Source organism: Polyergus mexicanus, unplaced genomic scaffold (genome assembly GCF_030449975.1).
Source record: "Polyergus mexicanus isolate NDT 795.1 unplaced genomic scaffold, iyPolMexi1.0 SCAF_6, whole genome shotgun sequence".
Lineage (NCBI taxonomy): Eukaryota > Metazoa > Arthropoda > Insecta > Hymenoptera > Formicidae > Polyergus > Polyergus mexicanus.
Window position 1 is genome coordinate 1,778,557 of NW_027223326.1, and position 26,642 is coordinate 1,805,198.

At 34.8% G+C, this 26,642-nt stretch overlaps 4 protein-coding genes across 5 annotated transcripts; 3 read left to right on the forward strand and 1 right to left on the reverse strand.

Annotated features, from left to right (window-relative positions):
* Positions 1 to 32: 32 nt before the first annotated feature.
* On the reverse strand, positions 33 to 7,345 carry LOC138933853 (ubiquitin-protein ligase E3B). Of its 2 annotated transcripts, XM_070296952.1 has the most exons (16): positions 6,993 to 7,344; positions 6,193 to 6,345; positions 5,797 to 6,124; positions 5,517 to 5,705; positions 5,235 to 5,426; positions 4,975 to 5,164; positions 4,434 to 4,676; positions 4,187 to 4,358; positions 3,964 to 4,082; positions 3,617 to 3,732; positions 3,310 to 3,512; positions 2,796 to 3,096; positions 2,083 to 2,475; positions 1,575 to 1,739; positions 1,313 to 1,424; positions 33 to 887 (listed from the first exon to the last, which is right to left on the reverse strand). In XM_070296952.1, the coding sequence occupies exons 1-16, from the start codon at positions 7,157 to 7,159 to the stop codon at positions 715 to 717; spliced, it is 3,216 nt and encodes a 1,071-aa protein (XP_070153053.1). In that variant the 5' UTR covers positions 7,160 to 7,344; the 3' UTR covers positions 33 to 714. The 2 variants fall into 2 exon arrangements, with proteins under 2 accessions (XP_070153053.1, XP_070153054.1); XM_070296953.1 differs by lacking the exons at positions 33 to 887; positions 1,313 to 1,424 and having other exon boundaries at positions 1,653 to 1,739; positions 2,069 to 2,475; positions 6,993 to 7,345.
* A 294-nt stretch (positions 7,346 to 7,639) lies between these two features.
* On the forward strand, positions 7,640 to 11,751 carry Dx (deltex E3 ubiquitin ligase). The gene is made up of 6 exons (XM_070296954.1): positions 7,640 to 8,146; positions 8,779 to 8,971; positions 9,042 to 9,311; positions 9,378 to 9,669; positions 9,859 to 10,177; positions 10,413 to 11,751. Exons 1-6 carry the CDS (start codon positions 7,899 to 7,901, stop codon positions 10,762 to 10,764), a joined length of 1,674 nt encoding a protein of 557 aa, XP_070153055.1. The 5' UTR covers positions 7,640 to 7,898; the 3' UTR covers positions 10,765 to 11,751.
* A 334-nt stretch (positions 11,752 to 12,085) lies between these two features.
* LOC138933859 (zinc finger and SCAN domain-containing protein 12) lies at positions 12,086 to 14,979 on the forward strand. Its single transcript, XM_070296968.1, has 6 exons — positions 12,086 to 12,431; positions 13,001 to 13,193; positions 13,270 to 13,409; positions 13,502 to 13,664; positions 13,825 to 14,070; positions 14,294 to 14,979. Exons 1-6 carry the CDS (start codon positions 12,352 to 12,354, stop codon positions 14,420 to 14,422), a joined length of 951 nt encoding a protein of 316 aa, XP_070153069.1. The 5' UTR covers positions 12,086 to 12,351; the 3' UTR covers positions 14,423 to 14,979.
* Positions 14,980 to 15,143: 164 nt separating this feature from the next.
* Positions 15,144 to 24,567, forward strand: Bugz (Bub3 interacting GLEBS and Zinc finger domain protein). The gene is made up of 6 exons (XM_070296957.1): positions 15,144 to 15,321; positions 16,201 to 16,327; positions 16,536 to 16,936; positions 17,244 to 17,610; positions 17,775 to 18,261; positions 23,966 to 24,567. Exons 1-6 carry the CDS (start codon positions 15,281 to 15,283, stop codon positions 24,076 to 24,078), a joined length of 1,536 nt encoding a protein of 511 aa, XP_070153058.1. The 5' UTR covers positions 15,144 to 15,280; the 3' UTR covers positions 24,079 to 24,567.
* Positions 24,568 to 26,642: the final 2,075 nt, after the last annotated feature.

The following is a 26,642-nucleotide window of genomic DNA, read 5'->3' on the forward strand; positions in this document are numbered from 1 at the left end:
AAGCAGTGGTATCAACGCAGAGTACTGAACAATTCACGATAAATGTGCATTTGTGTGGAAATCTATATAATTTAAATGTCCGTCACTCCTGATCTTAATGTAATAGTGATCAACGATTCTATCCATTAACAAGCGCACGATTATCTCAGCGATAATTAAGCTCATGAGGTACGGTGTATTTCGCATCGGTAATATGTGCCTATGTATATATACTGCGAAAACAAACATCGTGAATGTAGATTTCACCCTAAAATACTTAGCTTTCACCAAGAATTCATTTAAATATATATGTATACGCCTAACAATTATCTCTCATTATTATGTATTCTTATATTGTACATTTTCTTACGTTCACGATATCCCATTCGAATAACGCAATATCATCTTTGGATCGTGACGTTTCTGAGTTTGACGTTTTTCTTAAAATTAGCGTCATCTGAAAATCAATGTTTAAATCGACAACGCGTTTAATCGATCTATAAATTATGCTTCAAATAGGGATAAGGGAGCAGTTTAGGCACCACTCGACGTCACTTTATACAGAATCGGCTTTTTTGAGGTATCAGTCATATCAGCCAACTTTTCAAATCTTGCGGAATATCACGTGTATCCAATCGTCAACTAAAAATTCACCTCGTTTCAAAAATACGCACGATATTTCGATAAATTCGTTCGTTTCTTTTCCAAAGGTAAAGTTGCTGCAGCTAGTAGGGCTTAAGAGAGTTCGAAACCGGTGTTGCTGGTGACGGCGTAGCGCAACTTCTCTCGCAAAGTGCTCTTCTTTTGATAATTTGGCAGTTTAAGCAGATTGAAACATGTGGACGAGGTGGGCAGTCGGTTCTGTGGATCCTTTTTGCGAATTGTAAAGAAACCTCTGATCACGCTGCCTATTTCGTAAGATTTTAAGAAAATTAAATTCATAAAGAGACGTTTGAGATGTAATCCAGAAACTGGAGACTGATAATTTTCCTATAAAATTATGGTCTTGAAAAGTTTTTATTTAAAAGTTTGATATCATTCATTTTTATCAGAACTGATGATTGACAAAGAGTTCTATTAAATCTGTACATATAAAACTTTTAAAATGTTTAAAATTATATATTGTAAATTAATATTATGTCAAAGAGTTTGCAACTCTCTCTCTTTCTCTTTTATTCTCCTAAGATCTAAATAAATGACTATCGAATATTTTCAATCATGAAATATAAAATGAAGAATTTAAGAGGCAAAAATCTCTCCAATTTCTCGATTTTATAAATGCTTATGAAAAAAATTATAGTTTTTTTCAAAATTATTTATAATATAATTGTACCAATTGTGTCGCCGGTGTCCTCATCATCGCAGACTTCCACGCATCGTATGGAGAAAGGCGGCTCTAAATGAGCGAAACCCAGCAAAGGCGACTTTGAGCAACTTGTCACGAACTATTCATATATAAATATAATTATTATTAGAAAAAAATGATTAGTGCGCATAATCAAAATATTATAAAAGACACATCATCTCTTTCAAAAAAGTTATTATAATTATTAATAAGAGGAACTGTTGGATATTCGGTATTATGTTCGAGAAACCTTTAAAAATAAGCCTCTTTCTTCTTCCGTGAAATCCTTTTCCAAGATGTCCCACAGCCAGCATACAACTCTGTGACTGTCGTGAAATCCGCCGTAGTACTGCGTATGCTTTCGTAAATCTCGCAAATCCAAAGGAACGTTATCGCCCGAAATCAATCTCTGTAACTGTAAAGCCATGATTAATTAATTCAAGTATATAATTAGATATATATAGACGATAAAATATACATATATACAATAATATTAATTATAATGTCACAATATTTGTTTCGTTTGTCGCTTTCTTCGCATCTTTCATTTCTCTTTAAATTCTAACTCTATCAAATAATCGTTTAAATAATGTAAAAATAATTATTTAATCATTAGCATTATACATTCAATTATAAACAAATTTAATTTACATTTAAATTAATAACTACACATATAGTTGAATTATCCCTGCTTAATTTCGACAACGCAATTATACATTGTGCTACAAATGAATGAAAATGTACTTTTAAATCTTCACCTCGGGCGTCGAAAACAACGACAGCCACTCGGGATTAATGATCGAGCGGAATCCTTTGATGAAGGCAGTCGTTTGCTCCTTGATCTGATGATACATTCTGTAGTGCGCCATGTGATGGATGTACTGAATCTTGTTCTGATTGGTTACGGCGGTGGTGCGTCCGCCAGGGATCAACTCATGCGTGACCAGTTTACCGAGCACGTCCTCATCGAGCGAGAACGTCAATTCCAGCTGCCGGATATCGCCCTTGTAATGTTTCACCAAGGTCAGACTACGATAGAGATCGCGATCCAGCGAGGCGAGCTCGTCAAGCCAGCTGTACAACGCGCCACCCGTTTGCCCGGAAAATTGCGATACAAAGAAGGATGCAAAAGGCACATCTACGACGATGCCCTGAAAAATGAGGAGGAATCGATTGTTGTGATCGAGAAAAATAGTTTGAAATTATCTTTTTTTTTTCCTGTTCTGTCTTTCTTTGCTGATCAAAATTTAATAAAATTATAAATGGGCAATGATAGATAATATCCCCAAATATGTATATATATAAAATGAATAATTAAAATAAATTATAAAACCTCATTTTTATCTTCATACGAGAAATATTCTAATCATTATCGATTTATTAATAATTTAAAATTTTATTATTTTTAATAAAAACAAATATATTATATATTTACGATTAATTTAGTTGATATTATAGAAAAACAATTTACCTCGTAAACTGCTTTACCAAGCATCCGCCCGACGAATTCGAAGAGTTGCAAATGATTATCTTGCATGAAAGACGTGGGAGATGGGTAGAGCCGGTTCTCGCTGGTAGCTCTGAACAAATTCAAGGACGGATCAAATACTCGCTTTATTGTCTCTTCTAGGAACTCCTTGAAGACTCCGTCCTGATCAATGCCGGCCTCGGCCAAACCTTGCTCGTTCACGAAACGTACCCTAATCACGCCTTTCAACGCTTGTGATGGCAACATGGCCAATTGTCTATATCCATCCTCTACTATACGTGTTCTACAACATAAAAAACAATATATCAAGTAAGTAGCAATTTAAAATAATTGAAGAGAGTGGTAGTATGTGCGAAGAATCGTTTCTACACCGGAAACAATTTTTTTTCGTATGTATATGATTCTCAACAAAAATTCGATCAAGTAAAAAATTTTTTTTGGAGATCTTCTAATCTTTGAAAATATTTTTATACCGTAAAAATCTGTCAAAAAAGACCTGTGTACAACAATGAGTGTAGTTGGCGGACTATTACAAGCACTCTCGGTCAAACCCATCACCGCTTTCTCATCGGCTATGTGCTTGCGAAATAATACAACTCGTTCGGAATGGGGGATGACGTGAGGCATTTTTGAGAGTAAAAGTGCCGCGCCGCGTCGACCCTTCTCTAAATCGGCCAAGAAACCGGACACTCGTACTTCCTATTTTAAGAAAAAGTTATGTTATATTTTCTTTCCATCATTTTTTCGAAACTACATGACACATACAAAAATTACTTATATTTAAAGTAAGCCAAAATACTTAACTTGGCTAACCAGTGACCTTCTGGGCAGAACGTTCTGCGACAATCGCGCCGATAGATCGCCATTAAGAGAATGTAAAGCGAGATGAACAGGGGATTGCTAGACACCGATTTCACATCTATAACATCCAAAATTTTGAAATCTGCTCATGTAACATATAGCATCTTTCCATTTTAATCATATCTTTCCGTCTTTCTTTTAATAATTAATATGGAAGAGTTTGTTTTCGAATATTGAGTTTAATTAAATTAAATGCATCAGTTCACATTAGAAACTTTTTTTTACTGAATAAAATTATATAAACACTTATCAAATTAATTTATACAAAATTTGTGACCATAAATCTTACCGAATAAATTAGAGAGAACTGCTTTATACAAGAATTGATTTAAAAAGTATGACATGGTGATGAAGTCCGTGAGCTTGAAGGGATCTTGCTGCTCATACATCTCCATGTCATCGAGAATGCTGAAATTGAAGAAATCGAAAAATTATTCGGCGTTTCTTATGAATCTTCTGAGCAGAACAGCATTTAATCAAATTTTTGGAAAGAAATTTTCGCAATCACTTACGTAACGTAATGCGTCATACAGTCGGCGAATAATATCAACATCTGGAATTCGGGCGCCGTGCACTTAGTGTTGGCAGCCAAGAGGTCTAGAAATGCTTTCAATCCACAGTGCGGTCCCAATGTGGTCAGAAATAACCACATGTGATAGAGAATTTTGCCTTGGTAGCAGAGTCCTGTTTTGCGCATGTGTACACATCATTAGTCGAAACATCATTCTGCAATTGTATGCAATGATCTATAATACATACCGGTCAGTATTTCGATTTTCATTTGCGTGAGCGTATGCAGTGCAGTTTGGTACAGTGAACAGATCAAGGCTATCTTGGTAGCATCCGGACTGCCTAGTTTCCTATAATTCTTAGTGCTATTGTTTCTGTTAGTGCGAGCCTCCAGGAAAGCACGCCGAAAGATATTGGCGCCCAAGGAAGAGGTACTTTGCTGCTCTACTGGAGGTGGTACCTCTTTCTCGACAAATTCGGTTAGTGGCTGCTCTGAAAAGAGAGCAAAAAGTGGATAAAGAACAAATGTAAATAAAAACTAGATAATATAATAAAATTCTAAGGTAGATAATATAATAACAACACGAGACAGATAATATAATAATATTCGTAATATAGATAGTAATATCCGTGTACAATGTAATAATTGTGATACAGATCAAATAGATAATTATATTACAGCTGTATGAAATAATATAATTGATGATTTCTATTGATTCGAATACTGCACGTGAATTTAAATAACTTATTGCAATGAAAATATCGAAGTTCGGAAATTAATAACTCTCACCGATTAAATGTGTAACAATCCTGCCAGTCCAGAGACAAGCAAGTTGTAATTTTACCGAAGGGGTCGCGTCCTGTAACGAAGTGTCGATCGTTTGTGCGAACCAACCTAATACGGGATGCCAGTGTGTCAAATTACTTCGTTTCGCGACTACATATTGTTGACACGCTTCCAGCATCCTTGTCACAACAAACTGTAAAAGATTCGTGAAATATACAAAAAATCACAGTATTGATATATTGCATAATGCTAAAATAGCTTACCGTAAAAGAAGGAAAACAGATTTCTCTCAGTACCTCTTCTCTTTCAATGTTGGCCAATTGTATCAAATTAGCGAGCAAACAAAGCGCATAACTGCCTTCCAGAGCGTTAAAAACGATCCTTAAATTCTGTTCGGAATTTAACAACTCTAAACTTCTTGCAAACAGATTGTTGATTATGAACGATGAAATGCACTGTAAATACAGCAAAAATATTTTACAAATTTAGATTAGAGGAAAAATATAATATAATAAAGCTTGAAAATATATTTTTTTGTCTTCTACCTCTGGTGATAAAATATTCAAGTGATAAACCAGAGCTGGCACGCTAAAGATGTTAATTAGAAACAAGGACACCAGTTTGTCAGACATTTGCGAAGAGATCAGTGGTCTTAGTGTCAAGGTGACCGCTGCTGAAAGTGTAACTGGTTTCAGAGCGATTTTTGCTCTACCCAATCCCCTCATTAACAAAGCCTGAAATATAAAAATGAGGTAACTTGGAATTGTTAAAAAAATAGTCAGACTATCAAAAAGCTCTCTCTTATCCCTCTCTTATCATTGTTACCTGCATAATACCATAAAATCCATTATTAACTAAATGTCCCATTATGTTTGCACACAATTGACTCATGCCTGTCTTCAACTGGTCCATGCCCTTCACCTTCTGTATGGCCCATGTTCCTGGTGATGTAAAACTCACCAGAGTATGCAGTCGCAACAATATAGATTTGTGGTCTGACACTCTTTCTGGCTTCAGACTGTCCAAGCCACATAGGCAGTGGTATAAAATTGTCTTCATTTGTGATATCCATGATATGTAGTGATCTTTGTTGAACGCCACTCCGACATAGGATATCTTTGGAGATTCGGAATCAAGCGTCAACACGAGGTATCTGAAATATTGTTTTGGTTAAATCGTACTCTGAATGTCTTTTGGAAAAATTGCATTATATACACTCACCTACATACTCTTTCTATTCTCTCTTGATCCCTTTCTTTCTTATAAATTAGCAAAAATCTAGAAATAATTCTGTACACCTCGAGAGCAGGTATTAACTCAATTGTTGCGCTATCGGTACCGGTGTCATCGACAAAATTATTATCAAATTCTTCTCTAAAAATTAAAATAACTATGTGATAATTGCGTAAATTTTACATAGAATGTTTTATGATATTGATTTATTTTTCATGCTAATCTATATAGTTAAATTTTTAAAATATAAATTTAATTCGAATTTATTTATTGAAATAGCTAGTCACAAAGAAAATAATGTATCTTATATTAATATATATATATATATATATATATAAGTAAAATATTAAAATAATATAAAATATCAAAGTTAAGTATAAGATAAGCCTTTGTCTGGAGTTCTGCTAATCTGATGACTTTATTAATAATATCTGTTTACATTGCGCAAAGATAACTACGCAATTTTTGCACAGTTATTCTACACAATATTAATCAAGTTCATATAATAATCTATATTATACAATTTTTGCAAAAAAAATACACTTGCAATATATAAACTTATTTTAAATTTATACATATTTATAAAAAAAAAAAAAAAAAAAATTCTGTTAATCAGACTGGTTGTCAACAATTTTTATTTACACCCGATGATACACGAGCTCTTTTTTGTATGTAAACACTGGCTTACACACACGTTCATCCAACTGCATACATATTTATTGACAGCTTTACTCTTAAAAATCACTTTCTGCAGAAAGATTCTACTTTCATCGTTATTTCCTACTTACAGTATCCGTTTGGTGAATCGGACGCGTGCCAGCCAACCCCGAATATGGGCCTGGATGAGGGTGGCCGCGGCCTCCCTGCGCTTCTCGTGAGCTCGATCCTCGCGCGCGGCCTTCTTTTGCTGCAGGAAGCTGCCCTTCGACGACGAGCCACCCTCCGCGCAGAACATCCTTGAATCTGTGATCGTCCCTTACCCCCGTAGGGCCCGAACAATCCTCCGGACACCTACGTTTCTCCTCCTCGTCCTCGTCGTCGTCGTCGTCGTCGTCGTCGTCCTCGTTCGCTGCTAACTAGTAGACATCTTCGAGGCATCCTCGTCAGCTGACGGGTATCTACCGAGCCCCCCCCACCCCTCTTCCTCCTGCCTTAGTCATAAACTAGAATCATACTATAGAGTGGCGTCTGCTATGACAGGCAGCGTGGGAATATATAAAGGACAGCAATCCCCACAATGGTATTTCTGTCCTTTATATGTTTCCACGCTGCCTCTCACGGCAGAGGCGAGAGGCCGATCTATTCTATGTTTGTGGTTATCGCGACATCTGCCGCGTATCGGATCCGTATTCTCAATTCTCGGCTTCCTCTCGCGTCTCTCGCGGCGCGTGTTGTGCAGTTTGCATCATGCATCGATGGTCAGTTAGTGGTGAGTGTGCGTCTTTGACGAGCGTGTGTACAGCGTCGTATCTCTCTCTCTCTCGATGAGAGGAAACAGCGAATTTTTCGTCGACGCGTTTCGAGATTTTTGCGAGGTCGCGTGAAATTTCGTGAGAAAATTAATCCGGCGCGAGTGGGAGAGGGACGTATCCGTCGTCGTCGTCGTCGTCGACGTCGACGTTAACGATGACGCGGGATCGTCGACCGTGGGAAAAGTCGAAGATGTTCCCACGCTCCCGCTACGCTGCAAGTGTATGTCGCGCGTGCGTGTGAAATTCCACAGGGAGGGAACGTTGGCGAGCGAGCGGGCGGTGGGGGGGGATGAAAAGAGGATGAGCGCTCAGGGGCAGGAGCGCGGACACGCGGTGGTCGTGTGGGAGTGGGAGAACCGTCACGGACGATGGAGGCCCTACAGTCCGGCTGTTTCGCAGCATCTCGAGCGAGCCCATTACAAGAAACTTACGCGGGTGCTCCTCAACGACGCGGATCCCACCCTCGACAGGTCAGAATACGCGACGAATGATCGCGTGTATATCATGCGATCGTTTGTCCGTCCTAATCGCAATGTCTTGCATTTTTGCGCGTTTAAGATGAGGCAGGTGTATGTTTGGGTTTTGGGGGGAGAGAGAGAGAGAGAGAAAGAGAAAGCGCGAATTTAATGTCCAGTTGATCTTGATCGTTTAATGATGGTCAACTCCTTGACAATTCCTCCATTATTTATCTATCTAATTTGGTTTGCCCCAAAATTATTTTGTTGAAAGAAAGTATATAAATATTTATTATTTATTTATACTTATATTTAATAAAAGACAAAGAGAGAAATAATTCATTGTTTCGCTGAATATTTTAATAAAGTTGCAGAAATTTAAGTTATTGTATTTATTCTAAAAAAGATCATATATATATATATATATATATATATATATATAATATATACAATAAAGATATAATCTCTTTTTTTTTGTTTAATATAATTTTATTAATGCAATTAATAAATTGTTTAATGTAATTAATAACAATTTTGATGAATAATGTTAATTGTTAAAATCTAATATGATAAAATAGTTAAACCATGCATTCTATAATTCAATCTTTGAACTTCGAAACATTATATGAAATTGTTTGAAAATTTAGGTATTACATAAACTTGAGGACCAAGACACAATGCAGCGACGACGGTGACGAGACGTACAATGTAAGGAGAAGGTTTTATTTACCTAGCTCACCGGCCGGCAAAGGCGCCAAGTGGGAATGGGCAGGTGATTCAGACGATTGGCATACTTACGATATGGAAGTTCAATGCCTCATAGAAGAAGCATGGGCGAGAGTAAGCGGAAGAAAACTACAAGATAAATAATATCGTGTTTCAGATTTTTAATGGTGAAAATCTTTTCCAGGGTGACAAGACCATTGATATTTCCAAGACTTACTTAGGTTTTCCCTACATTATCAACTTCTGCAATCTGACACAAGTGAGATGCTGTACGGGCTATGTGAGGCCAATAAGACGCATACAGCAAGCACCTTATCCATTGGTCAAAGTCGCACTGGAGGAACTGCAAGTCACTTTCGCGAAAAAATCCGCGTCGGTTACAGTCAAGAGTTCTACTGTCAAAGTTGCGAATAAAAAATCGTCTAACGGAAGCACCAAGAAGAGTAACAAGAAAGTGAGTTCTGTCTTATAGCGATATTATATCTGTTACAACGGAATTCAGCTTTAAAATTGTTTTTAGGGTAAAAGCGGAGATACTAACGGGCCAACGAATATCGCGCGCGTTATTCTTAGCAACTTTAATATATTCAGCAGCAAACATGGTATCGAAAACAATCCCGCGGCAACAAACATAGAATCCGGTCAGAAGCGAAAGACGTGGGACGCAGTGCTGGACGTCGACTCCAGCAGTACCAAGAGCGGTCGCAGGCCTAGCGTAGATACCGTTTCTACGTATTTAAGTCATGAAAATCCGATAGATTTGCTAGATAGCAGTATGGGAAGCGATGATGCGTTCAAAGATTCTATTCTTGGTACATATTTAAAGAAAAAAAAAAAATATATATATATATATATATATATAATTTAATATAATAGTTATGTTTAAATTTTATAAATTTATTTAATTAAATGATAGTTTATTTATATATTTTTCTATATTTATATTTAAATTTTAATATTTTCCAGAATGTTTGAATGTCAAATCTGTATTAATTTCGCAGGGATGGACGCCACGTCGGACGTGATATCTCGGTATGTAAAGGTGGTTGAGAGCGATGGATCTGATTCCTGTCCGGTATGTCTTGGCACTCCGGAACCATTAACGGTCGAATTAACACGATGCAGACACAGATTACACTTGGCATGTCTGAACGCGATGCTCGGTTGTCAACAGCCACCTATGTATGTACAATGTCCGGTTTGCCGTATGATTTACGGCGAGAAGAGAGGCAATCAACCGCCGGGAACGATGAATTGGACGCGAATACCACGGGCGCTGCCAGGTTTTCCGAACACCAATACCATACAAATCACTTATGAGTAAGTATCAGAGAGAGAAAGAGAACCAATCGTGAAAATTTATAAGCTAAGTTTCCAAATTTGGAACAAATTTAGTAACGAACAAATTATAAATATTCTTATAATAATTATACAGGACATAGTTATTAAAATAATTTGCGCTTGGATCAATTTGAAGAAGAAAAAAAAAAAGAATTAAATTAGAACTTAAACTAATTGAAAATTAATTTTTATCAATCAATCTTAATCTTTTCAGCATTCCATCTGGGATTCAGAGTAATGAACACCCGAATCCTGGCCAGGCGTATTACGCCGTGGGCTTTCCCCGAGTATGCTATTTGCCGGACAACAATCTTGGCCGTCGAGTATTAAGGTTGTTGCAAATCGCATTCGAGCGCAGGTTGATCTTCACAATCGGCCGATCGGTCACCACTGGTCGCGAAGATGTCGTTACATGGAACGAGATCCATCATAAGACCGAGTTAGGCCCGTCCACATCCGGCCACGGTTATCCTGACCAGAGTTACCTCGAAAGGACACTTGCGGAACTGGCAGCGCAAGGTGTGACTGATGGACAATCATCTCCGATATATCAACAGTTGCATTAACTACATATACAAATAAACGGCATTCATGTACATGCGAGAATAAATTAATTTATACAGGTAATAACTTCAAGGAGAGAAATTCTCAATTTTAAATTAAATATAAAAAATATATAAAATTGAGTAAATTGAATTATTAAAATATATTAAACTATAAATATAGATTTTGAAATTTATTAATAAATTCAATTTAATTTTTTATTAATTTTATAGAGTAAAAAAAATTGTTTAAAACAAACTTATTTGTTTAATTCTATAGATTAACTTATTTTTGCATAATATAAGAGAGAATATGCGCAATAAAGATTAAGATTCTAGTTAACATAAACTTATGTCCTAGTGAAAAGCAACATGCTATGGAATTAGAAATGTATATTTTAAAATGTTATACTTGATGTTTATTCCGTGCTAAGCAAGGAACTGATAGGTATATTCTAAAAAGCAAAGTCTTAGATTTTTATATGTATCTTTTCTATATATTTTCCGGAAAAACTATTTTATCGCGATTAAAGTGGGAGAAACCGCGTCGAATAAAGATATTGAATTTATTTTATAGATAGTTTTATATATACTTTTATAGAAAAATATATGTATATTTAATGTATCTTCCATGAAACTTGCCAAGAAATATTAATATTTTATCAACTCTTGAAAATTCAACAATTCGAAAAATGCAATTATTATGCAATGGTATATAATAGAGATTTATAGAATAATACTCTTATATTTAGCTAAATTATATTCTAATTGGAAACAATTTAATCCTTGATAAAGGTAAAGATTAAAACACGGGATAGTCAAAATGCCAAGTATATAAATATTTTATTGACGGTATAAGTAACATACAATCTTGGATATTTTTTATATACTTGGCGTGTATGCTTTTTCTTTTTTTAGGGTTGTTATTATTCTAAATTCTATGTCTAAAATTAAATACTAATTGTAAGTTATATGTTAATTGTATTCTGAATTATATATTTATAATTTTTTGATAACATAAAAAAATGTGTTTATATGTGTTTTATTCATTAGAATTTTAATACCATTACAATATATTCCATTAATAATTTTCTGTTAGAATTTCAATATGTGACTCATTAAAATACGTGACTCATTAAAATAATATTTAAGCTATATATTAATATATAACTAATATAATTATACATATTAGAAAATAATGAAAAGATATCTATTTTAATGAGATCTTATTATTTCAAATAAATATCTGAAACATTTATTAAATTATGGCGCAGTTTTGAAAATCACATCTCTTTCAGATGACAAATTTATTGAGCGCACGCTGCGTTAGATGGCGCGTCTTTTAACACAATTAAAATGGCTGAAAATTGATTTTTTTCGCGTCTCCCGGACACGTTTATTTCTTGTGAAACGAATTATTTTTCCACATGAAATTGTAATGTAACAACAAGAGCAGCAAGCACGAAGAAGGCGACGGTGTTAGACTCTACATTGAATGACAATTCGTCATAATTTGCTTTGAATTTTAGTGATTAGCGCGTCCCACGATCTGACGTTTCCGTGATTTCTTCCGATGTTTTACTCGTTTTTATGGATTTGAGAGTGCCATAAATGAGTACCGAAGGCCAGCATAACTGTGTTCTGTGCGACTCGAAGTTAGGTTCCAAGGAGGCATTACAGGAACATTTTAGGTACACTCGATTATCATAACCAAGTCGATTCATTATATCGGTTTACAAGTCGATTAATTATAATTTTATGACATTATTACATCATAAGCATATAATTTTAAAGATCTTTTTCGGGGAATAAAATATGTTAGCTAACAATAAAAAATTCAAGGGAATGATTTAATGTTCCGAGTCAAAACATTGGACACCTACACATCACACACACATACACATATATATATCATGCACTTTGTATATCCGTATAAAATGAAGTTCAAAATTCGTATTAAAAAGAAAGGAAATATATATTGATTAGATGATATTATTAATTAAAAATTAATTAGAAAGGAGTAAAGTTATATAAAAATAAAATAATTTATTATAGAAAGAAATTTAACATTGTATTCTTTATTATTATTTTTATTATAATTTTATTTTAATTAGACTACTTATTTCATATTTTACAGAATATTTTACAGAATTTTATATATATATATATAACATAAAAAAGATTAAAGAGAAATAAATGTCACATGATTATAAATGTTTATAATAAACAAATTTTATATTGTTTATCGTATCATGTATAGAAAACATGCAAATAAAGAGATAGACACACGAGGGAGACCCATAAAGAACTGCAAAAATGCTGATACTCAATGCGACATATGTGATAAATCATTTGATACAATAACTGCAACGATAAGACACAGATTTAAGATGCATCCTAATTCGCCAACTAAATTTTATTGCTCTTATTGTGGAAAACAATTTCCTTTACGGGTAAATAATTCAATATCTCTGTAATAATTTCTGTTTATAATTTTTGCAATAATTTTACAAAAATTTCATTGTTTAGACTCATAGGGATAATCATCAAATCTCACACGACTCGTCAGAAAGTAAGAAGATAGAGCAACACAGAAAATGCATGGATTGCGATATGTTATTTTACAATGAAAGAGCTCTGGATTATCATTATCGTTCCATTCACAAAAGGTAATGGTTTATTGATTGATCCATTTTGGGAAATATAATTGTTATACAATTACTGATACAATTATTAATTGATTATTTATTCTATTTTTCAGAATGGTATATTTGTTCCAACCTATAGCCACTCCTCCGCCTAGTAATAAAATCAAATTAAACTCTATGAATGATGCATTGAGTGTATACTATTGTTATTTGTGCGGTGCTGAATATGTTATAAAGTTCAATTTGCAACAGCATCTGGAGAAGGCGCACACTCGAGTAAGCAGAATAAATTACAAAAATATAAAATTATCGTTTATTTTTAAATATACAAGAATAAATTAGAATAGAGTTAATTAAAAGAAGGAAATGATAATTTTGTGGGGCTTTCTATCTAGAGACTGATATATCCTCTCATGGTGCGCATTGTATTTTGCAGAAGGAAAGAGAAACTATGCCGGAAGACTTAATCAAGTGTACAGTGTGCTCGGCATTGTTTTATAATAAAAAGGCCTACAATGTTCACAATTCTTACCATCAACCGAATGATCTATATGTAACTTCTGAACAACAGAGAGTGCAGACAGTAACCAAAGTCGATCAAGACTTTGACATTAGGAGAGTGGAAGCTGTAGCTGATAAATATATACCGCGACTTAAAAGACCACTTAAGCACCGAACAAAGGTAAACCTTAATTTCATTTTTATTTTTCTGCTTATAGTCAGCAAAATTTAATGTAATATAAATTTAATGTAATATTAAATGTAATATATTATATATTGTAAGAGAAATATTTCAAGTAATCGAATATATGCTTTATATATAATGGCATGTATATAGATACAATTAAATTAAAAATAATATAATTTACTACATTATATAATAATTTAATGTATTGTAAATTCAGCTAAATAAGATGCGGAAGACAGAAACAGAGGAGACAAAAAGCGAAAGTTCTTCGGATGATCCTGTGGGCACTAACGAATCTAGCGATTCCGAGAGCGATATTCCGCTGGAACAAAGAATCGCCAGCTAAGAGATTTTCTCTCTAATCGTAAAAGGTTTTCTATTCTGTTTTGAGGGAACTTTGTTGTAAGAAAAATTTATACGAAAACTATTGCACTCATAATGGTTATCAAATGATCTGATTTGTGTGAGAGTTTTCTTTTTACAATTGTTATGCATATATATGCGTGTTAGAGATTTAGATACGTGATTGTAGAAAGGCAAATGTGTATTCATATTTTTCAGATTGCGTTCAGGAAGTACAACAGTTATAATTGATCATGATTAATTACGACAATTTACTAATTATATATAACTTTTACGCAACGATTTTATACATCATATATATCTTTTTATACATTAATCCTACATATATCCTGGACGTGATTTAATTTTTTTTTTTTATTTCTTTATTACAGCAATACCGAGTTTTATTGTAAATATCAACACTTTACATTTTATTTGCTTTTATCTGCCCAGAGATATCATTATAAATGATTTATATTCTAAAAACTTTGTAAAAAAAAAATATATATATATATATATATATATGCATATATATAAATTGAATTTATGGCATGATTCAATCCCGATTAAATAATTTAATAATTCTCAAAAATCGCGCCTTCTAATTTAGCCATGGAAATCTATTATCAAAGAATTCCCTAGATCCTCTAGAATTTTGAGATGCGCCACGTTGGCGACTTCCGCTGCGACATACGGAAAAGATGCGGCGGCCATTTTGCGTTATAGGTTTTCGCTTGTATGAGTGTGTACAGTGTGTAACTACCGAATCTGCGCTGCGTATACTTGTTAATCGAAGCGATACGTAGGATTGTTAGAGCGTCCCGCTGGTTGTAATAAGTCGCTCTGATAATCCGGCGAGAAGATGGGACGTAAGAAGAAGAAGCAGTCGAGACCCTGGTGTTGGTATCCTTTTCGTTTCCCCGAGAAAGACGGTGACAACGACGGCTCGCAACAGTCGCTTTTACGTAACCGTATTTTTAGATCAACGACGTTAGCTATGCGATTGTACGAGCAGGAATCGATCGGTTAACAGTGATTTATACAGCGGGTGATACGATTCATCCGGAAAAGTTTTGAAAAATTGCTTCGGCGAGATGTCCATGGAAGGCGGGGAAATCGATATGTGATTTCCTCGCGCCAACGCGACGGGCATGTGTGTGTGTGTATACGAATGTGTATGTGTATATGAGACAGTGCAGCTGTTTTCCCATCGTCATTCATATATATATATATATATATATGTATATACGCATGTGACGCGTTATTATATGATGATGTAACGAAAGTTGCCGACGAAAGGCTTCTATACACGAAAGGGGATGAATCAATAGGGATTGAAATTTAAAATACGTTTTGTAAAATTATTAATAATTTTCAATCTTTAGACATTCGATTTTTAAAAGCTTTTTTTCAGCTATCCAATTGTCTATTTATTTGGATACATTCAATAGATATTTACAATAGTTTACAACTACTAACTTGAATTAAATAATATATTTTTTTTCTTTATCATTCTATAAACAAAAGAATTTTTTAAAGTAGAGTTCTAATTAAAGATGATTTTTCAAAGAAATCTAATTTTGAAATACGAGCGTTAATCTTTTTAATTTATTCCTTTAATGTTTCATCATATTTTTATTTTTCTACAATAAATTATATAATATTCCTTCGCATTTATTATTTATAATATCGCTCTTATACATTTGACAGAGATTTGAATTAATATATATATTTATTATATATAAACATTTTCTATGATTTCCTTAATCGATTTATCAAAAGGTATTGCAATCGGGAATTTGAAGATGAGAAGATTCTCATTCAACATCAGAAGGCAAAGCATTTTAAATGTCATATTTGTCATAAAAAACTATATACGGGACCAGGGCTTAGTATACATTGTATGCAGGTAAATATAATTATATATTACATTATTGCACTATCTATTCTTTGTAAATGCATCTTTTATATTGTTTTTCTCTACGATATTTAATTAATAATTACTTATGTATTTCATTTTGAGTGCGAAAAAATAAATAATGATTACAAAAATCAAATCTTATATTCCATCCATTTAATATTATTTTAAGATTAACAAGATATTCTTTTCTTTGCAGGTACATAAAGAGGCAATAGACAAAGTACCCAATTCATTGCCAAATCGTAGCAATATCGAAATAGAGATTTATGGAATGGAAGGCATCCCGCCAAATGACGCAAAGGAACATGAAAGACAGCGAAACGGCGGCAGGCCAGGTACACCATCGTCCGGTGAGGACGAACCCGTACAGAAGAAGGCGAAACCGGAAGGTCTGCTGGGTTCCGCGCCGGGTGCGATGCCTGGTATGGCAACCGGATTACCCGGAATGCCGCCACAACCTGGTATGCCACCATTGCCTGGTATGGCGCCGCATCACGGCATGGCACCGCATCATGGTATGCCACCGCATCCCGGTATGCCTCCTATGCATCCTATGATGTCAATGGGCCACGTAGGACCTCCGTTCATGGGCCCAGGGTATGTATATATTTCTCGATTAAAAGCAATCTTGTATATTTAGTATATCTTATTATGAAAGAAAATAATAATACATTTAATAATATTAATTTTTTATTTATTAATCTTTTTATTTTTTAATATATATCTAATTTAATTTATATCGCATGTTCAAGTACTTAATTATATCCGGTTTTTAACTATTAGTTTGACTGTTGTGTATATATTTTTCTATATGGCGATTAATTTTTATGATCTTTAATACACGCAAATGTTTTTTCATTCAAATTATTAAACTTTTTTTATTAAATTTATTTTTTTTTTCTAGTATGATGCCTGGTATGTCAGGCATGCCTTCTGGTATGCAACCGCCAGTTTCGGGTGCATCGATTCCGCCGGCGCGCCCGCTATTCCCTAGCGCTGCGGCCGTTTCAACGGCCGCATCGACGGCTGTATCGGTCACCGGTTCCGCACCTCTAGGCACGGACTTTAAGCCAATTACATCTGTGGCCAGCGGTGGCGGTTCCATAGGGCCGGTAAAGCCGACATTCCCCGCTTATAGCAGTGCCGGCGAAGGCGCCGGCATTTCCGCAGCCGCAAACAATTTCGCCGGTGGCGGCGATCAAAAGGTGAATCTTATCGCAACTACCGGAGCCGCCAGTAAAATCATTCACCCTCCGGAAGATCTCAGTCTAGTAAGTTTTTATTTTTATTTTTCGTGTATTATTTCTTTCTAATTATCATCTATATCATTGGTTCTAAAATACCTATGCTAGACTCTTCTAACTCTTCTTTAATCCGATAAAAATTTTTGAAGATAATGCAAAGCAGATTTTAAAATGAATGATTTGTTTTGAAGGAAGAGATAAGGGCAAGGCTGCCTAAGTATCAACGTCGACAGACCGATGAGTCTGGACGGTCGGCGCAATCGGAGGCAACGGTGGCAGCAGTTGCAGCTGCGGCTGCGGCAGCTGCAGCGGCAAACCAACAGCAACAGGCCGCCGCGTTGCAACAAGCAGCGGCGCAGCAGCAGCAAGCAGTACAACAGCAACAGCAACAAGTGCAACAACAACAGCAGCAGGCGGCTGCGAACGTGGCGGCAGCCGCGTTTCAGGCGGACCAGCAGCAGCGGCAACAACAGGCGGCAGCGCTAAACGCATTGCAACAACAGCAACAAAGGTACCCGCGGCCGCCACAAGCGGTCATGGTACCGGCCTCGGCGGCTGCGATGCCGGTCAGCTCAGTGGCGCTAATGGCGCCTCTAATGCGACCCACCATGACCTTAGCGCCTGCTCTCATTCATGGAGGTAACATGATGCGACCGCCCCCCATGGGCCTGCCACCAGGTAAGTCTCTGCGGATTTGAGCTCTGCGAACAACTTTACTTCCTTTCCTCCCCCTCTATCCTTTTTATATTCAAATAAAGCTATCGTATTGTCTTTCTTATTCCCTTTTGTCGTTGAAATTTCGAAATTTTCCCCCTAGTACTTTTATCGATTTTTTTTTCCAATCGCTTCCCCCCCCCCCCCCCTTCACCCCTAGCGACCGTGCAGACGGTTAATCGGTGTACGTGGATAAATAATCGTGGTTAAATTTTTGTGAAACTTTTTAGATAAAGCATTTTGAATAGTCTTGTGCTGCTTTCCGATTTAAAAACAATATATAGGAATGTCCTCTCGAACTTTTCTTTCTTTGAGGACAGATATATTCGTAATATAATAATATGAATTTATTAAAATAGAAGAAAAAGTAGTATTTCCGACGGAGTATATTTATTTTTGACTCTATCTAAATCATATAATTATAGATTTTTTTTGATAATGTCTCTCGCGCGACACATGGAGCCAAGTAGATATTTTTCACGCATGAAGTTTTCTCTATGATTATTTTAATTTTATGAATTACGATTATATCGGGAATGCGATGTATTATATCCTTACATTTCGTTTTTGTAAACGCGTTCCTCGCATTTATTATCCTTACCCGATTCTACTCAGTCGACAGCCGAGGAAAAAATTTTTCTATTCATGTGGAAAGCGAACAGGAAAAAAAAAAAAAAGACTTGAATATCAATTAAAGATTAATTTGACATACTTTAGTTCAATTCAGCTCTACACTACATTGTGCAATATTTGCTCTATTTATTCGTGATATAGCAGCTATTTCTATTTTTTAAATATAAAATAATTAAATGCTTAGAGAGAGATAAAGACAGCGAGTGCGATGGGTGACAGATAAATAAGAAACAGACTGGACATTTGGTGGGGGGGGGGGGAAGAAATTAAAGAAGGTTGACAACGTGCACGAAATTGCGAATATTACTACTGACTCGAGACAATAAAGAGAAAGAGAGGCGACAAGAATGTCGCATGACTACTCGGATAAAAGATGTAGAGATCAAGATTCTCGACCGAATGATACGCCACAGAATCTCGACGACGCAACGTCTTGTAGTCCTTGTGCGTTTATACGTTTTAACGGTGCGTTTGCAGGGCGCCCGGTCACTCCTCGGTGAGTGTCGAACGAACCCAGTCTGGTTACTAAAACCGTGTTTTACAATACAAGCGTTACAAGGTTGGTCCTTAGCAATTAGCATGCGGTGACATGGCCTATATATCTATATACATATATATATCTATATATCTTGTTATATTTATTATTATTATTATTATTCTTACATTGTTGATTAATCTTGTCATCATTGTCATTAATACACCTACATATGTATATATACGTGTATACGTATTATATACATACAATGGCACGAAAGCGCTCTTCGAACGGCGATTTAGATCGTAGGAATCTGTTCGAGTAGTTTTCGCAAGCTATTGTATATATATATTTTCTGTATATTCGTAATATTATCACTGGACGAGAGTGGGTCGAGCGGCCAATGACACTTCCTTCTGGATTTCAGCTTTTTTCTCTAATTTGCCAGAATTTCGTTTTGGACACGCATCCTGATCTGAAAATGCGTCCTCTCTGGAGATTAAAGTAACGAGAAAGATTTTTGAAAAAAATATATAGAATTTTTTTATCAATCATTAAAATACATGAGCGGTCGCTCTCTCTCTCTCTCTCTCTCTCTCTCTCTCTCTCTCTCTCTCTCTCTCTCTCTCTCTCTCTCTCTCTCTCCCCCTCTCTCTCTCTCTCTCTCTCTCTCTTTTCATTGGGATGCATCTACCCTCGCACATTATGCGTTTTGAAATTAATGTTATTTTTAACGATATTTTTTCACAACGGTTCTCTTCCCGTATCTATAATTTAGCAATTTTATATATACATATACCAATATATATATATATATATTTTTTTTTTTCTTTTTTTTCTTTATCTTTGTGTAGACTCTATACAAATCCTAGTACAGTTCATTGACGAGAGAACAAGAGAAAGAGATATTTCCGGCCGCTCGACCGTTACATTATATTTTCATCATGTATGATTTCTTTGTTCCTTTTACGTTCTCATCAGCTTCTTTATTCACACTATCTCGATTTAACCATGTTACTTCTTTTTACGACTCACATACGCCATTATCTATCTCGCCAGCAGCCGTGTTACCATCCTGTCTCTCTTTTCAGTATATTACTTATATATTATATATATATAGCTTGGAATCCTGGTGTTGTGATATAGTAGTGAAGAAACTGCTTCTTTGGGCACGGTACTGACAGTCGTTCGAAGTTGTCGTTCCAAAGAAAAGAAAAAAAAAATGAAAAAAGAAAAAAAGAGGAAAGAAAGAAATGATATAATTATGTAACGATAATTATATTTATATTTTCTCTCGCGATCTGTCCCTTCCTTCTTCGCATTCGGTTGATGATCACTCTGATAATCAACGTACTTACGCATTGAAATTGCTATAATTTCGACATGTTTATTTTTCTATGCTATACAAAATGTTGCGGATCTATCGAGCCACTTTTCCATCTTCCGGTTTTTTGATAATTTTGGAATCATCTTTTCATGAGGCAAATAAATTAGTAATAAAATTTAAGAAAGGAAAATTTTCTATTCGAAAATTAATTATAGATTTTTTTTTTTAGTCTAAGATAAAAAGAATCATTCGTAAAGAGATCATCGAAAAAAAATTATTTATAAAATAAAAAAATGCTAATTATATATAAACAATATTATTCTTATTTTATATGATAAAATTGATTTTCAAATTGCTCAAAGTGCAATGGAAGGCGGATCGTCAGATATGTAGTTACCGAAACAAAGTACGATAAATAAATAAGACAATAATGGAGCGAAGAGGGAAGGGATTGAATTATATTGTATATTCTCACTGTGCTCTTCGGTGCATTTTATTTTCTTTTATTTTTGTTTTCATGGAAAACGCGAGAAACTAGCAACGAGAACGAACGTAACGTATCTCCCTCACACCATAGCCTAGCTTTTGTGTTACACAATCAAAAGATTTTAGATAAATTGAGCCAAACAAAACAGTAAGTAAACGACTTCACGTTACCTAGTATATCTATTAATAACTCTTGCGCTCAACCGAGGGTCCGCTCGATTAATACGATATTTTTCTCTTTATTATGTTACGCGAATAAGTTACGTAAATATGAAAGAGAGAGAGAGAGCGAGAAAAAGATATCGCTTATTGTGTTGAGCAATTTAACTTTATCGATTTATTTAACGCGTCGCAGTGCTTAGAAAATTTCAAGCCAATTATTTTCTATTGCTCGATTGTATTACAAAACGCTAGAATTCAAGGATCTCTGACATTTGATCATGGATATTGAATCTTTTGATATTTGATCTTGGACATTGAATATTTTGATACTTAAACGCGTTTTTGGAGCATCGTGTCTTGGAAGATTGGCTGACAGCTGAACGATCTTCGCGGGCTTTCATACGTATATATAATATTATACAATATCGACGAAATATATCGATTGCGTGTACCCAAGCGAGACTCGTTCTTTGTATGGTGTGAGATTTTCTTTGTGTGGTAACCACCTTCTTGTCAGTTTTGTTTGTGACTTGTATTGCGTATGCGGCGCACTGCATGCTGAGCTGAGTTCTTCGTACATATATATACATATACCTATATCGTATTATCTAGTTTGGAGATTCGCATTTAATCAGAGATTGCTGGGTAGTACGTAGCACGTGGACTGTCGTGAGCAGATTACGGGTATGACGTATTTAAAGTATTGTACTTGAGAAATAGAGAATATAAAAAAAAAAAAAGATTCGTCATCTCGATTTTCACAAAGAAGCGCACTTTGTTTAGAAATCGAAAACTCTCCCTTGACCGATTGATATTTATCTCGGTAAGTAGAGATAGATTGTTGAAAAGTGCTCTTCGATCGAGTAGTCGATTGAGGGAAATTAATCGAATAACATCTCGCGAACACTTGATCTGATATGAATTTCTTCCGGTGAGGTGTAATCGTTCAAGCTGTCAGATAACTTCTTCTTCGGCGGAACATGGGTCTGAACCATAACATACTTTAGATCTGAATATTATTGGTACCATCGAATTACGAAATGTAAATCGAGCTTAAAAGGCTTAATGATATTAAAATATTTATAATTTATAATCTTTTGATAAAATATTACATATTATTATATATGTGTAATAAATTTTTAACAAATTTTTATTTTAAAGAGGAATTTAATACGTTGCCTTGTCGGGATTTTAATTACACATTCATTAATCCTTAAATATAAAATTTTATTAGGTGTACAACTTTGCTTCCGCCGTTTTTTTTTCCGAAATTCGAGGCTTTATTGTAAAAAACTGGTTAGGCGTTTTAAAATTGCTTGTTGAGTCACTCTTAATGATCGTGCCAATTCTTTTTGACTTTGACTCGAGTCTTCATTAAGTAATGCCTCCAATTCTGCATCTTCGAAAACCTTCTCTCTTCCACCGCTATGCGGCGCTTCGACGTGAAAATCACCGTTCTTGAAGCGTTGAAACCACTCGCGACACGTTCTTTCACTAATAGCGGCTTCACCATAAGTATTTGAGAGCATTCGATGAGCCTCAGTCGCAGATTTCTTCATATTGAAGCAGAAAATTAAAACCTCCCGCAAATGACGAGAATTTGGCTTCGTAAACTGACATTTTCAATCGAGAATAACTTTATGATGCAGACACAAATCGACTAATGTTTCTGTGGGGTTATGTTGACAGTTGCCCAAGTTTATTGCATGACGTCTATGATCTATTTATTTCGACCACTACTTACCGCTAAAGCCATCTATAGGAAAACGGCGGAAGCAAAGTTGTACACCTAATAGCTTGCAGAGAATTTTTTTCTAATTATGCAAATTATTCATGAAATTAAAGTTAATAATTATCTATTTATTATTGCTTGTCAAATTTTTATTTTGGATTATATATATATATATATATATATATATATATATATATATATATTGCATCAATAGTTTTTATAAATATATTACTACGCTATTGAAAATTTATTTTGGATGAAGAATTTAGTTCAACAGTGATCTAATCGAAAAAAAATTGATCTTGAGAATCGAAAGATCTAGTTTTGATAATAAAATAAATTTTTATTTGAAAAAAGCTTTAATTCTTAATTTTTATTTTTATTGCATAAAATGTGTGTATGGGTCATAATTATTTTCTTTAAACTATTAGAAATTTTTTAAGATTAAATTCAAGGCGGGCACGGCAATTCGACGACTTATTTTACGCTGAAGAACACGCGGTCCTCCAAAAACATGCATAATATGACGAAATAATAAAAGTTACAAGAAGAAAACGCGAAAGATTAATATTAATACAATACATACAGGATTTATTTTTTATCTTGCAACGTGAATAGTTGCAACGTAAGTATATCGGGGACCCCGAACACTATTCAAAGAGAGCGAGAGAGAGAGAGAGAGAGAGAGATTCTATTATGGGGGATACCGTGAATATGACGCCGTCTCGCACGGCGTCAAGATCGGATAAAGAAAAAAAAAACGTGTCCAGCGCACGTGGGCGACATAACTTTTCTTTTTTTCCCCCGCAATCGATCGCGGAACGAACTGATCTGACGCTGCGTTACTTTGCAGGCATGATAGGAGCCATACCACCGGGCGCCGCGATGCATCCGGCTTTCGCCGCCGCGCCGATGGGCTTTCCTGGGCCGATGTTGGCGCCGATGATGCATCCGCGCTTCAGATGATCACCCCCTATGGACGGGCCCAACCCCCCGCCGCTGCACTTCGTGCTGTGGGCCCGCCCCTAATTTTCGTAGGGTTTGGACCTGATTGAGGAAGAGATAGACAAAATCACACATACACGAATCAGAAAGAGAGAGAGAGAGAGAGAGAGAGAGAGAGAGAGAGAGAGAGAGAGGAGACAGAAAGAGATAACGAAAGAGAAAGAAAACAGGAGATTCATGCGATAAAAATCGCACTCTGCACTCTCTCACGGTTTTTTATTTTATTTTCTTTTGTTGTTGATGAAACAAAACGATATACGGAGAGAAAGAAAGAAGGAAAGAATGAAAGAGAGAGAGAGAGAGAGAGAGAGAGAAACACACGCATGTCATCACGTCATCGGTGCCTGAGAGGATTTTTTTCGAAGAAATCGAGTGTGCGTTGGAAACGGTCGGCTTTTTCATCGCCTTCTTCTTTTTACGCTACTACAAAAAAAAAAAAAAAAATACAAACACGAAACTTACTAATCGTTTGCATCGACTGCGAATATGTGCGCGCCACACTACCGTTGGTCGTGAGTGCCAGGTGAGCCAACCAACCATGAGCAAATTACATCGCCTTTTCTACGGAATGAAGCTAAAATAATAATTTTTCGTCGCTCTGTAATAATACATCGTCGTTTGCTCTGTGTGAAAACGCCAGTGCGAATCGACTATCTTATCTACTTTACTTATCCCACGCCAGTTCTTTTTTTTTTCTCTTTTTTTCTTTTTTTCTCTCTCCGTCAAACAATCATTACATCGCGTTGCTAATATCCATCGAAATTGCGTTTCTTATTCTTGTCGCGACGACAGCGTCGTTTGCGGCGCGCGATACACATTCCCGTTCCTTCCCGCTTCTTTTCCAGAAAGGATTCGATCAATCGAATAATTCGAGGATTCGTTGCGAGATTTAGCTAAGTCGCTTAATTTGTAAGGCCACTTTAAATAAAAATAAATGTTTAAAATGGATCTTACAAATTACGGATTTTTGTCGCCTCTTGCAACGAATTCTTCAATTATAACAGCGAGGTGATTATGACACTGCAGAAAAATTTCAATGATAAAAATAAGTTCTCAGTGTAGCTGATAATCTTCATTATTAGAGACATGAATTTTATTTTTTTTCTTAATTATGCTTATATAAGTAAAATTGTAAGACATTTCAATATCTTATATATATATTTTTTTTTAATATTTATTTTATATTTAACGACAATCAAATTAAGATTTAACATACTCGACATACTCGAAATACGAGATTATATATTTAATATAATTTAAAAAGATAAAGAAAAATATAAGCATAGAAAAAAAAAAGATAATTTTAATTCAAATTCCACATGAAACGTATTTCTAGAAAAAAAGCATGTTATTTCTATAATAACATATGATATATAACATTATTATTGATATTAAGTAGCAAGATCTTAAAAAGTTTTCTAATCAGAAATACATGAGAGCGAATTCTATCGTTGAAAAATCTAATGAAGTCACATTTGCCTCGTAAGGTCATAAAATTAATGATTGACCTTGCACTTTTTTTGGGAAGTGATTATACTTTCGACAATGACAAAGTGCCCCGCTTAGACAGAGACAGAGATTCCTCCTTCTCTTTCCTCTTTTTCTCGTACAGTAGACCGTTTCCATCACGCGCTATTCTCCTCAATCTTTGTGTATCTGCAATGTTCTTTTGGAGAGAAAACGGAAAAGCGCTTCACGCTGCAGCTGAATGATAATTTATTTGATTGAATAGAGTTTTTGAGACGAAAAATCGTTCTCGAGATTATTCCGTTTCGTAATGTAAGAAATTTTTGTCTCGCTATATGAAATAAAAATATAGAGCAATCGAAGTGCATAAGATAAAAAAAAAATATAATAGTTTGACACTTAGTTATGTAAAACTTTTGAAGGGATTAAGATTTTTTTTTTTTTTTTTTTTTTTTTTGTAAATTTGTTTAAATTTAAAATCTAAAAAAATATAATGTAGAAAAATCTTTGGTTGTATGCAGATAAATGGCGAATGGGTTTTATTTAGTTGAATAAATGATCTCTCATTCTTTTTTTTTTTTTTTTATGATTCGAAAGAGAGATCGAATGAATGTGTATATATTTAAAATACATTAGCCGCAGTGTAAAGATTCGCTTGTCTCGGTCTGTGTAAAAAATTGTATTTTAACACTGAGTCGAGTCGATGCATAGTTTAACGACGCGTAGTTAAATTACGCGAAATGAAGTTAAAAAAAAAAATTTTTCAAAAGAATTTATTTTTGACAAATTTACAAAATTAGCATTTCAGCAAGAAATTTTCAAGTTATTAATTAATTATATTGAAAAAAATGTTTATAAATAATTTCATAAAATATCAATTTGAGAAATAAAGAGAACGCAACTGTTTTGTATTTTAATTTCGTGATTGTATTTTGACGCGATAAATTTAAATTTAAAAATGTATAAAAAACAGATTAAATTAATTCATACACATATAAAGATTTAAATTATATGTAATTGATAAATTTTTTAATTTGCGAATATATTGCGAGATTAAT